Here is a 13,418-nt window from a genome sequence, read left to right as displayed (position 1 = left end):
AGGCAGGGGTAGGTTTTCGGGGGTTGCGCACGTATCTTACGCGCGCAACCCTTTGAAAATCTACCCTGTATCCTTTCCTCTAATGCCAAGGTTCAATTGTCACTGGAAAGGTCACTGTTTGAAGGCCTATGCTTTACGGTGGGGAAGCCTAAGAAATTGATTTCAAAACTATATTCGCTCCTGGCAGGGAAAGAGAAAAATATTCCTAATCACATTCGGGTATGGGAAAGAAACCTGGGTAATCCTCTAGAAGAAGCAGAATGGGATACCTGTTTCTTCAGTGTTAAGAGAAGTTCAGTGTCCTCCATACTAATGGAGAATGGATACAAACTACTATATAGATGGTATTTAACACCTAATAAATTAGATAAGATGAACCCCAATGTGTCCATTGAATGCTGGAGAAAATGTGGACAAGTTGGGACACCAACATATGTGGTGGACATGCCCTAGAGTTGCTAAAATTTGGGACTCTGTTTTTCAGTTCCTGTCTGACTTACTAGGGAACACAGTCGTTAAAGACATTAAATGTTGCCTACTCACACTTCCAATTCAGAATTTGGAAAGAAACCAACAGACATTAACAGCCCAAGTGATTATTGCCACCCGGTAGGTTATAGCTGCAACATGGAAACAAGTGGAGTGTCCGGGACTTGCAGATGTGATACGGAAATTAGCCCACGTTTATTACCTCAATAAACTGATAGCCACGCGGCATGCCACGTCGGAGAAATTCCATAAAACATGGAAGCCGTATGAACAATGGTTATCAACAAATAATAATGAATCGTGAAATTGTGGGGTAAAATTGACGATTATTCCTCTCTTTGGATATTACGCCTTCTCTTAAACAATAATCTGCTCCAAGGCACAGGGAAATGTAAAGGCTTCTTTATTTTATTGTACATTTTTGTTTGCACGTTTCCCACAGATAAAACCACGAGATATGATGAGACGATGTAATATTATGCAAAAATATTGGACAACCTAGGGAGGGGCGAGGGAGGGAGTTGGGACATTATGATTGTAAAAATTTGGTACATGTTATAATTGTTGTGTTGCGCGTCCCGGCCGTGCTGGTGCTGCGACCGGGCCTGCTCACCTCGTGCTTCCTTCCTCCAGCTCCTGGCAGCCCTCCCTCGCGTCTGCAGACAGCTTGCGGCGTCCCCGATGATTCCCCCAAACGGGTCTTCCTCGCAGGCCTCACAGCGGAGCTCCCGTCAGGGCTCCGCGTCCTCGGCCCCACCCCTAGGCACGCGTGCGGCCCACGCTACCATATTTAAAGGGCCCAGGGTGGGAACCTTGGGCTAGGCGCTGCCAGATGATGTCACCTGAGCTCACTACTTAAGGCGAGGTACCTGCCCCAGAACCTCGCCTTGGCAAATGGGTCGACTCATTCGTGAGTAGCTAGTTGCCATCCGTGTTCGTGTTCCATGACCTTGTGCTTGTTCCAGTGTTCCTGCGTTCCTGTCCTTGCTCCAGTGTTCCTGCGTTCCTATGTCTGTTCCAGTGTTCCTGCGTTCCTGTCCTTGTTCCAGTGTTCCTGTGTTCCTACTTCTGTTCCAGTGTTCCTGTGTTTGCTCCAGTGCGCCTGCATTCCTGTGTTCCCGTGGTCCTTCCTGTGCTCCGGCATCTGTTCCTGTTCCACGTTCCGCTACCCAGCTGTACCTTCTTGGACTGGTTCACGGTACTGACCTCGGCTCACCTTTGACCATGTTTGACCGCTGCCTGGAACTGACCTCTGCCTGCTATTGACCACGCTCGGACTGATACCTGGAACTGACCTCTGCCTGCTATTGTCCACGGTCGGACTGACCTGGAACTGACCTCTGCCTGCTACTGACCACGCTCGGACTGATACCTGAAACTGACCATTGCTTTGGCTGACCACACTCAGACGGATACTCTGTCTGTGACCCTTGTGCTCCATTCGGTCACTCTCTTCGCTTCTCCTGTGACCTCCAGACCAGCCTGCTCTGACGCTGCCTGCGGCCTACATCAAGCTACACCAATAGACGCTGCCTATCCTGACCGTAGGACCTTCAGTTCCTGTCTTCTTCCAGTGGTCTCCGGGACTCCTTGTTCCGGTCTAGCTCTTGTACTCTCCTTCAGCCACACACCTTTGCTCTTGGTGGGCACACCTCTTCGCTACCTCTCCGGAGACCCTCAGAGGCCCATCTAAGCCCAGGTGGTCCGGGTACCCAAGGGCTCAATCCGCAGAAACCCCGGACTGGTATTGGTGAAGCTCCAGCTAGCCTCTGTCTCCTCATGTGCTCCGCCTCCTGGTGGCAGGTGCTCTTTGGGTCCGACCAGAGGGCCGTACCAATCCTGCACCAGACCAAGGGTCCATCTCCAGTGCAACATGTTGTTGACAAATATCGGTTTGTTGTATCAATAAGTACAGGCTGTTATTGTTCTCTCTGATCACAATTAATCTTTAAATTATAAAAAGAAAAGAAAAGCAGTATTTTCTACTTTTCTGTACAACTTTTTGGTCTCCTCAGAAATTAACGTCTGCTCTGGGCAGGCGTTAATTTCTGAGCAAAAAAATGTGCGGGCCTGGCGCACATTTTTTTTTCTGCATGTGGGGTGAATAATAGCCTCATCAGTATGCATTTGCATGTGATGAGCGCTATTAGTTTCACTGTGCATTGGACGCGTTTTATGGATGCACTAATCCCCTTATAGCATAAGGGGCTGTGGATGTGCATCCAAAATGTGCAACCAACCGCGGTTAAATAGTGCACTCAGCTGAGTGCACTGTTTTGCATCGGCCCCTGGTAGTTTAACTGGTCTTTGCCCATTGTCTTCTGACTGAGGAGCCAGCAGGTGACTCATCTGTTTAGTCCAAGTCAGGAGACTCTCGGCAGTGTTTCAGGGATGCTTTCCTCACCTTTAGCATCAAGGCTGAAGAAAAAAGACCTCCGACCTCCATTTGTGGCGATAAAGTTGGAAAGCATCACTTTAACCTTCTGAGACCCTGCTGCTCTTCTGCGCTCTCCAAACTGAACTTCTTGACCTCTGGATGTCTCAGACAGGTGAGGCTTAGGTTGTCTTTTAGGCAATATTCCCCCATTGAAAAATCACCTTGATTGTTTGGAGCTGCCTTTACAACAGATCAATCGTCAATGTAAAACCTGTGTGTAGTTGATTTGTCCCATTACACATTGGTGAGCAGGGTCTTTGAGGTCTATATATTATAGATGTGTGTTTGAGTGCCTGGAGGACAGGTGAGTGGGAAGGGTATAAAACAGGGATCTCCCTGCTATTGTACTAACAACAAACACATTATTTAGGTAACAAATCCACTCTAACTAATGGGAATGGGCAGGAGGCCGACAATGATGCATATAAAAGTATTTAGTTGTTTGTTAGTGTGAGATAGACTTGTGGTGATGTATAGAGAGTTAAAGCAAGAGTAGGCAACTTCAGCCCTCAAGAGCCATAAACAGTTCTGTTTTCCTGTATATTCATAATGAATATGCATGAGCTATATTTGCATGGGCTACCTCCATTGTATGCAGATACTTCTGCATATTCATTGTGACTATCCGGAAAACCTGGCCTGTTTGCAGTTCTCAGAGTTGCCTGTCCCCAGTTTTGAAGTGGTTTAGGTCGTTCCTATTTGAGTGTTCCTATCGAGCTAACTGGGGTTGCACACTTCCAGGAGAAAGACCGTTACTTTATGGAGTGCCCTGGGGACTGATTTTAGACCCAAACTGGTGACTTTGATCCAGCGTCATGGGTGTAGTTGGGAGGTTGGCAGATGATACACAATGAGTTGCCTATGTTGATCTAGCACAAACTGAGGATTTGAATAATTCTAATCTATGTTTGGCGATTATTTCTTCTTGACTTCTTTTTTTTTTTTTTTATATATAATTTTTATTAATCTTTCCATTTTACAAAAGAAATACACAGTTTTGTATACTTAACTTGTGTATAGAAACTTACATTTAATTTTAACAAAAACATAGTTTACATTCTGTGCATTCTAGAAAAAATAATTCACTAGTAATTGCAGAAACTGGTGGACAGAAATTTGAGCAGGCTATACCAAAGAAAAATCTCAAAGATAATGTGTCTGATCCATATCTTTCTTAATCCCCCATATTATACTAGGAGATACTATAGGACTAGGAGTCCAGGAAAGCTCGTAGCTGGTCAACCTGATTAAAAATATATCTATTGTTTTGATAGAGAACAATACATCTACAAGGGAAACGTAAGATAAACTTAGCTCCCCGCTGTGTAACTTGTTCCCTCAATACTAGAAATTATTTTCTTCTTAATTGAGTATTTAAGGACACATCAGGAAAAATCCTAATAGGATAACCATGAAAATTTAAACTCTGATGTTTAAAATATAATCTAAGAATTATATCTCTTTGTGAAATGTCTGCAAATTGGACAACTAATGTAGCTCTTGATTTTATTTCAGTATCTGAAGACTTCTCCAAGAGTTCTGATAAATTTATATCCTCTTTCACCTCTTCCTGGTTCTGTTTTCCTAAACCATAATTATTTTTAGCTTGAGTGACATAGTATATTCTGGATATCACTGGCAAAGTTATTTCAGTGTATTTCAATATATTAATTAAATAACTTTTAAACAATTCTCGGGGCGAGAGTAAATGTGTTATAGGAAAGTTTAGAACTCTTAAATTACTTCTTCTAATCTGATTTTCAATTTGTTCCAATTTTTCTATATGAATCTTCTCTGATTTAATCAAATTTAATTGTATTTTCTCCATCTCTTCAGTTTTTATACTCAGACTATTCACTGAATTTTCTACCTTCTCTACTTTTGTTTGCAGAGTTTTATTAACACTCAATCCCTCTTGTACCATTGTAGCTAAGTCACTAATTGATTTCTGCATAGAGATAATCATGTTCCCTATCTCTTCTAATGAAAATTTTTTAAATGTAACAACAGGTATCCCAGCCATTTCTTCCCCCCGAACTCCCTCCGTTCCCTTCTCCTTAGATATCACCACGGTATTCAAGTCCTCTTTCTGATTTTTTAAGAACTGAGACCCAGAGGCTATGGGTGAGTGATTCAAATTACTTAACACTCCTTGTTCATCAGGTGGTAAGATGTTCAAGCTCAGGATCTGGGAATCATCAAATTTTAATTCTCCTCCTTCTCTTCTCGTAGGTGGATCTGGTGTCAATGGGGCACCAGGGCTCAAAGATATCTCATGGGTCAGGGTGTCTAGTCCCTGCTCCTGGACTTCAACTCCAACGACCCCGCCTTCTGGTGACAATATATTGGATCTCCCAAAAAGATCTTGAATACTTGGTTGGTTTAAACTAATTACTGGGGTAGAAGTAATTAGTTTCCCTTTCCTTTTGGTATGTGGCATTACCAAAGGAGCTCAACCAGGTATATTTAAAGGAAAAATTTGAAGAACAGTACCTCAAATCCAGATCTTTGGGACACAATATAAATTCCAACCAGTTCCCGATGGCTGCTGATCAAATATAAGTAACTTTCCTCTGGGAATTCCGTCGTGGTCCGTCTGCGTCCGGCTAAGCCAGCAAAGCCGCACTCGCCCCTTAGGCTCGCGGCTTTGGCAACGCGCCGACGGCGAGAGCGCCGTAGGACGCCGATCTTGTGTGCGTCTAGGGGCTCCTCCCACCGACGTCAGAGCCCGGAAGTCAGCACAGCATGGGGGAGCAGCTGTGTAGCTTTAGCAGTGAAGAAAAGTATCGCAAGTCTTCTTCTTGACTTCTAAGACATAAATTTAATGTTAATCCTCAAATGTCAGAGGTATTGTGGGTCAGCAGAGGTAACTTCCTCTCCAAATTTTTCAATGAATATTTATTGTAAAGATATTTCTAATTTCAGAATCAAATTGGACTCTAAACTCAGTATGCATAGCCAAATTTCAACTGTGATTGGGACTCTGCTTTTCTATTTTTGATATTTATGCCAGTTAAGAATTTTATTAGAAAACCAAGTTCTTGCCGTTATTGTTCATTCTCTAATCCTAAACTGTTTAAATTTCAAGGCTTGCCAGCTATTCAACTGCTTCCAAATATGGAAGCTAAATTTATCTGAAGGGCAAAAAGGCAGGACCACGTGACCCCCTTGTTGATTCAGCTTCCCACATCATGTACAGTGAAGTTTAAAATGTCGACTACTGTCCTTAGGTGTTGCATAGGGGTAGTTCCACGTATCTGTTGGATGTTTTGCTTCCTTGAAACCTCTGCATTGGATCTGCTTACTGTGCCTTTACCTTCTTGAATTGGAAACTCTTCACGGCTCTGTTTGTAGTTGTCGGGCCTTCTTCCTTTGCAGCACAGACAGGAGCATAATGACTTGAGATTTAGGATGGGTGGTAAGAGGTGGCTCCTTACTCCAGGCTTTTGACTGCTAGAAAATTCATAGTTGATTTTGTGTTTAGGCTTCTCTCTCTCTCTCTCTTTATATTTATATTTCTAATCTATTTTCATGGTTTGATTAGTGGACGTAAAAGCATGTTTGATGTATGTACGGTTTATAAAATTCGTAAATGTGTGTGTCCTTCCAAACCCCATCCCGGAACACCCTTGAAATGCCCTCTCTGCATATGCAGACTTCCCATATATCAGTGACAATAAACCTGTATTCCCACATGTCTGAAAGTTTACTTACCGTACACAGAGGCCACATACATGGTGATTCGACTCAGACAACTCCTGTGCAAGTCTATGGAAATTCACCCCTAAGTATTCAGTTGTTCCTTATATGTACTGTTTTATGTGCTGTATTTGTTTTATTATTGTTTCTCGTAAAGCACTCAATTTTTATTATGGAAAAGTGGTTAATCAAATAATTAACTAAATGCTCATAGACAGAATGGGATTGTGGAATGGATTGCTGAAAGGAATTGTCACAGTGCTACATACCTTTAGGTCCCAGTTCAAATCCTGCTCAGGGCAACAAGGCCTTAAAAAGTTGCCTAGGTGCAATTTGTCAGTGGTGCCTCAGCAGAAAAATTCACATTGCATTCCCTCTCAGATTCCTGCAAAATCTGGGACTTCAGCTGCACTCCTGATCATTGATTTATGAGAAGGACACGTGGGGAACAAGACCATGGAGGATAAAACGACCCATAAAGGCAAGCCCCCTGCATCAGCTTGCAAAGTGTTGTACCGTTCCGCTGTGGTTGACTGTATTTACTCTCCGTGCTGCAGGAAAACAGACTCCAAGGGGTTAACAGTCATTAAACCAGTGAGGCATCTGCATGAGAGCCATACCACAGGACAAGAGCCTCCCGAGAGCTCGTTCACCAGTTGACTTACAAATTTGAGTAGACGTAACCATGATTCACTCTGCTCATGTCTGGTATTAATTAATACATGTATTGCTGTATGCCAGGCATATGATTCACTATGGAGTGAAGCTGACAAATAATAAGGCAGCAAGGTTTCTGAGGCTTTGCAACCGTGAAATTTGTCATAGACCCTGCTCACTGCACAGAATCTCTCTTTTTTTAATCATTTCCTTGTTTAAAAAACCTATTATATTGAGTTAAAAGAAGGATAATGACTGAAATTGGTTAAAAAATCCAAAGGTTTCTTCTTCAGAAACAAACTTAGTGAATCAGCATGCTTAGTGAGAGCTTAGGTCAATTTCGAGCACCAATACAAACATGTAGCAGACAGATTGTGTTTTTTAACAAGGTAGAGAATCCTTTTTGCTTTCTCTGGAGGAACCAGAATCAGAGCACAGATACCCTGCTGCAGTGTGAGCTGCCCTCACCTCTGTGCCTCAGGGACAGTTTGGAAAGGCCACCTCCAAGCGTGAGATGGTCATTCAGTCTCCAGCTTTCTTCTGAAACTGCAGATACTGGTGTGGTGCCAAATTATAAGGATGTCATTTTTTAGTGAATTGGATACTGGGAGGTGGGAATCGGACTTATTTCATCCAGGTTGCCACTTTTGATCACTGCTGATCTTTGGTGGGTTTAAACTGGCAATCTTGAGATGAAAGGGCTCTGGACACCTATGAAAATGCACCCAGCCATTCTGTCCAGTACCTTGTTAATGGGATGACTGGTTTTGGTGGTGAGGGGTGGGGGCAGGGGCATTCCTCCCTCCGAGCCCTTTATTGAACTAACAAGTGCAGGATAATATCAATGTGCTTACACTAAGGGCTGATGCTGCTGTCTTTGAAATGAGATGTTAAAAGCAGGGCCAGCCGGTTTATCATCCTGTGCCTGAGTTCTAATCCTGACCCTGCTGCTGACTCTATGATCTTTCAAGTCCCAGGAGAGTGAGAGTCCTTGACTCTGTGCTTTACACAAAGGGATCTGCTGATATTACTGTGTAATCAGAGCTATTCAAGATGGCGTTTTAGGGGGCGTGTTTCAAACTGTCCATGGTGAGACAAAATCCGAGGCTGCTTTTTATCTCTTTGCACCAGTTTTCAAAGAGAACGTATGTGCATCCTTCCCTTTCTGTGGCCATGGTCACTGCCCCTATTTGTTGTATAGATACTTTTTTTCTGTGGAAAACAACTTCCATGGAGGTGAAAATGCAATCTTTCTGTATTTTCCTCCCCTGATCTAAACTCTAGCCCCTCCTCTAAATGCAACAAAGAGTAGGAGCGTTGTGGGGCACCCACACATGCTTTCAGCCATAGTGAGGGAGGGCAATTTCCAGATGGCAGACATAGGGGCATAAATCACTGTTTACTTGCAGAAATGGCTTTGGAACTAGTTCCCCCCCCCCCCCCTCGCCCAGTGTGAGGTGGGTGCCTGCCTTGGACTTCTTTGTAAGCTGCGATCGCCCCTTGCATTATCAGGATGCAGGAGGACTGTGCTGCTTTAAGTCCGTGGGCTCCTAATCAAATCCTGCAGCTTCTGGTTTGTGTTTCCTGGGTTGTGAAGCAATCACAAGGTTCCAGTTAATGTTTCTTTTCTGGTGGTGGGCCTCATGCAGAGAGCAATGTAAACAGGAAATTGTCCTAAAAGCTCTTCCTAAGCAGACTCCAAGTTAAGATAAAGGCTGCCTCCCATGGGGCCCTCTCAGTGGATCAGTGGCAGGGCCGTGTGGAGGGAGCTGGGTTCAGTTCCAGGGGTGACTCCAGAGGGAAGGCAGAGGAGGGGGCGAGGACTCCCCCCAGACAAGAAGATTGCTTCCCCAGCTGCTCCCCCAGTCTAGCTAAACTACTTTGTTTAGATGGAGGGAAAGCAATTGGTGGTTGCCCACTCTGACATTCACTGTGCCCCCTAATACAAACATTTCTGGAGCCACTGTTCAATGCTTGGCTCAGATAACCCGGGACTGGGGGAGTCCCACTCATCATGCAATGGCGACACCCAGTGGCTGGGTTTAGGGCCCGTGATTTCAGGCTCCCAGAAGGAGTTCTAGTGCCTTGGCCCCTGGCCCAGGACTGTTGCTGCAGTGACTGGGCTCAGTGGGTTGCGAGGAAAAGCCCTGGGCAGTGGCTCGTGGTGCCAGATGCCAACCCTGCTTCTGACTGAACTGGAAATCCAGAGAAGGAACCCACCAAGTTACCCCTCCCCCCACCTCCAAGAAAGGCAGACTGATTTATCATCTTTAAGATCATCTCGTGAGAGCTGAATCTTGGAGGTAGATTTTGGAAAGGATCCAGCCACCTTATTTCAGGAGTTAGGCAGCTAGACCCAGCATTTCAAAACCTTAAACCCCACAGAGCAGGGAAATATTGCCCCCTATTATCATTAGGCAGTTATATACAGCTGCTTTGTAAAGTGGGCATTCCTGGGGGCATGGCTTGGGTGGAGAAAAAACTTAGCTGGCTACAGCAAATTCTCAATGCCTGCTGGCTAAGTTTAGCCACTTATGTCTGAGCCCAGAAACAGCAGCAGTATAACTAGCCAGCTAGGCACATTTTCAACTGCAATCCAGCCAGCTATCTAGCTGCTGAGTGGTTAACTGGAAATCTACACCTTGATATTTTAATTTCCCGAATTCCTACCTGGGTTCTTTGCAGTCTTTGGTCCAATGTAAAAATTATGCAAAAATAGTGTTGGTCCAATAAAAGTTCACAGTCTGAAAACAATAAGATTTCTCTAGGATGGATCCAGCTACTGTCCCTCTGCACCCAACAGTCTCAGGTTATTTCCATTTTAACTATTGACAAGTTCATTGTCCGGTCCCTGGAGCAATGGTCTCTGTGCTCTGATCATGATAGTGACCAGGGACAGAAGCCTCTGCTAACATCGTAGATGTCCTGGCTGGCCGAAGTTGGTGCTGGTACTGCTATGAATTAGTTGCGCCTTTCTGTCCCCTTATGTCGTGATATCACAGAAGACTTGGCCAACATGACAGCTTGTGTCCATTCCTTGTTAGTCACTTAATTCTGAGGTTGCCCTTCTTTCTCTTCTCCCAGATGTTGTGATTGTCCAAGCAGAGAATCCGCCTCCTCGCTGGGTGAATGGGATTCGGGGAGAATCTGTCCTCCTTCCTCCTGATGAAATCCCAGGACGACGTATACAAGAAATAGAATGGTTCTTTGGTTCTGGATTACGTGTGTCCATTGGGAAATCGAAAGACGGAATGCTTGAGGAATACAATTATACAAACAGATTTCACCAGAGACTAAAGATGCAGAATGAGACGGCGCTGAGGATTGACGGACTGGAGATGGGGGACACGGGGACTTTTCAGGCTCTTGTTAGATTTACAACAGGGACCGTGGTATCACAAGACTTTCACCTCACTGTCTATGGTAAGTATCATTATTCTATATTTAGCCAAATTTTCAAACAGATAGTGTTTCATGCTCACAAAATTCACAACCCAAAAGCCCAAACAATCGGAGGCAGAGCAAGCTCGCTGTCTGATCAGGAGACCCTTTTAGAGGGTCCCAGATCTCCCTGTTTACACAATCTGCTCGCACAGGCCAGGTATTGACGGTCAGTATCGGGGCAGAAGTAGGAGTGTGCACTGCTATTGCAAGGATTAGGTGATGCAGATAAACACTGCTCCTTTCCTCTCTATCCCCTTCAGAAGCTACCACACAGGCTGGGCATCAGAAATGAGCTTCCAAGCCATGCACACTGGAGGTGGCTGCATGACTGTTAAATTGTAATGCTCGGAGACACTGCTGGAATTTAAAAGAGCCTTATACATTCTAATTTTCTTCACATTGCTGTATCTACAAGAGAAAGAGCTGTGAATTTTTTAAAAATTCACAATGGAAATGTTGAATGTGTGAGCAAAAGCCTTTATATATTTCAGAATTCCCCCTCCCCCACAAAACTTTTGGGAAGTGCTGAAATGCCTGCGGCAGTTATTGACTTAGCAAAACTACAACTTAATTTGATTCTTCAAGACTGAGAAAGGTGTGCATACAAAATTGTTTTAAATCTTGTACTAAAAATTCTCCCACAGTTTATTCTGAGAGAAAAAAATTCATATAAAGTTGCTTTTCAGTTATTACAAATATTTTCATTTGCGGCCTTGTAAAACAAACAAATAAATATATATTTTATTTTTTTCTGACCATTGTGTTTTTTTAAAACATGTTACATCTGTACAAAAACTTTAATTCCAGTTCTGTGGCCATTTTCTATTTTCCACTTTCAGGGATGTCCTGGTTGCTCGCATGCTTTGGCTTTCTAATTTATTCATCTGTGTTTGTTTCTCTGCTTTTCCCCATCTGCCCTTCTACCGACCCCCTTACCCTCACCCTGCCCGGTCTCCAGGATGGATCACATCTAAACTTTGTACCTTCAGGAATGGGGTTTGTGAAAATAGATTAAAAAAAAAAAGAATTGGACGACAATTTATCCAGTGCTGCCTCACAATTTCTTTAAATCAGGGCTGGGGTGGAAATGCCCTGCTTTGAAATCTTGTTCTGAAATTGTGGCCAACTGGAAACTGCAATGACTGGGCTCCTCTGCAGTCAGCAGTGACTCAAAGTCCTTGCCATCTGAAAGCCGTTTGGTGGCCTAGGTGAAATATATTGGTGGTCTCAGTCCAGTTCCTGGGGGCCCACAGCACTTAACTGACACCACTGCTGGCAGTCTCAGCAGAAAGGCCACAGACTACACCAGCTCGGACACCGTGTGTGTGTGTGCGTGTGTGTGTGTGCGTATGTGTGTGTCTGTCTGTCTGTGTCTTTCAGTCCTGCTGTTCGGGTTTTACATGGGAGTAGGTCCCTATCCCCAGAGGGCTCTTGATATAAGTTTATACCTGAAGCAATGGAGTGAAGGTCCAAGGTCACAAGGAGCATTAGTGAGGGAAGTGGGATTTGAACCCTGGCTTCCTTGGTTCTTAGCCCACTGCTCTAATCAGTAGTGTGTGTTAGCAGTTCCAATTTCTGATCACAAGATGGGAAGAGTTTCCTGTTTATCAGCAATTCAAAATGAGTTTATAAACGTTCTTGGTGTTGCGGCCGGGTTCTGCGGCTGAATAGTGGACCCTTGGGCCAACCCACCCCGAGGGGCGGAGTAGGTCGGGAGGCGGAGCCAAGACTCAGAGGGCTGGATGTTAGTAGCAATAGAGTCTGATACAGGATCTTCACCCGGGTACACAGAACCCCCCAGGAGGAGCCCATAGGGTTTCGGTACCTTGGGACTTGGGCCCCCAAGGGAGAGTCCAGCAACAGAGAACCAGGAAGTCCACAGATGACAAGGGCTGGCACAAGCTCTTCACCCGGGCACCCGGAACCCCCCGGGAGGGGCCCGTAGGGTTCCAGCACCGTGGGACTTAGGGAACAGCAGAGACAACTCTATCTCACAGGCGAAGTGCAAGAGGCGCCTGACGTGGAGTCCAGGGTCGTGGCGGAGCAATGCGTAGTCGGGACGAACCAAAGTCAAGGCAGGCAGCTGGCAAGGTGTAGTCAGGATGAACCGAAGTCAAGGCAGGCAGCAGGCAAGGTGTAGTCAGGATGAACCGAAGTCAAGGCAGGCAGCAGGCAAGGTGTAGTCAGGATGAACCGAAGTCAAGGCAGGCAGGGAACACAGCAAGGAACGCAACTCAGAGCTACAGGACTGTAGTGAACCTCGTTGCAAGGCGAAGAGGCATAGTCTGAGCGCCGGTTATATCTGGGTGGCGGGTGACGTCATCACTGCGGGCGGAGCCAGGCTTCCGGGTTCTGGGCGCACAAAGAGTCCGTCCTCGCGTGCGAGGCCACTGCAAGCGGAGCAGGGAAATGGCGGAGGCCACATGGGCCTATGTGCATCCCTGGGAGGCGGAGGATGGTGAGCGCGGCGTTCCCTGACCCGAAGGTAAGCGCCGGCCCAGGCGGAGAGAGGGGAAGCGGAGCAGACCGCAACACTTGGTAACACTGTCAGACATGAATTAGCCTGGCTAAGTACTTCTCCATTATCTTGAATGTAACTAGGAAGACAGGTGATGGTCTCATTGCCCAGCTAATCGGCAATGAATTAGATCTAGACAGGAATATGACAACCCAGCAGACATGGCTGTAAAGT

At 45.3% G+C, this 13,418-nt stretch overlaps 1 protein-coding gene across 2 annotated transcripts in view; it reads left to right on the top strand.

Moving 5' to 3' along the window:
- Positions 1–13,418, top strand: part of LOC115078117 (SLAM family member 8-like) — a 60,064-nt gene that overhangs the window by 19,489 nt on the left and 27,157 nt on the right. For both annotated transcript variants that reach the window (XM_029580774.1, XM_029580773.1), the window contains exon 2: positions 10,367–10,705. In XM_029580774.1, the coding sequence (XP_029436634.1) occupies positions 10,367–10,705 (339 nt within the window). The remainder of the gene's footprint in view (positions 1–10,366; positions 10,706–13,418) is intronic.

Source organism: Rhinatrema bivittatum, chromosome 16 (genome assembly GCF_901001135.1).
Source record: "Rhinatrema bivittatum chromosome 16, aRhiBiv1.1, whole genome shotgun sequence".
NCBI classification, from domain to species: Eukaryota; Metazoa; Chordata; class Amphibia; order Gymnophiona; family Rhinatrematidae; genus Rhinatrema; species Rhinatrema bivittatum.
The sequence above is the reverse complement of the archived record's forward strand: the minus strand, read 5'-3'. Positions and strand labels throughout refer to the sequence as shown.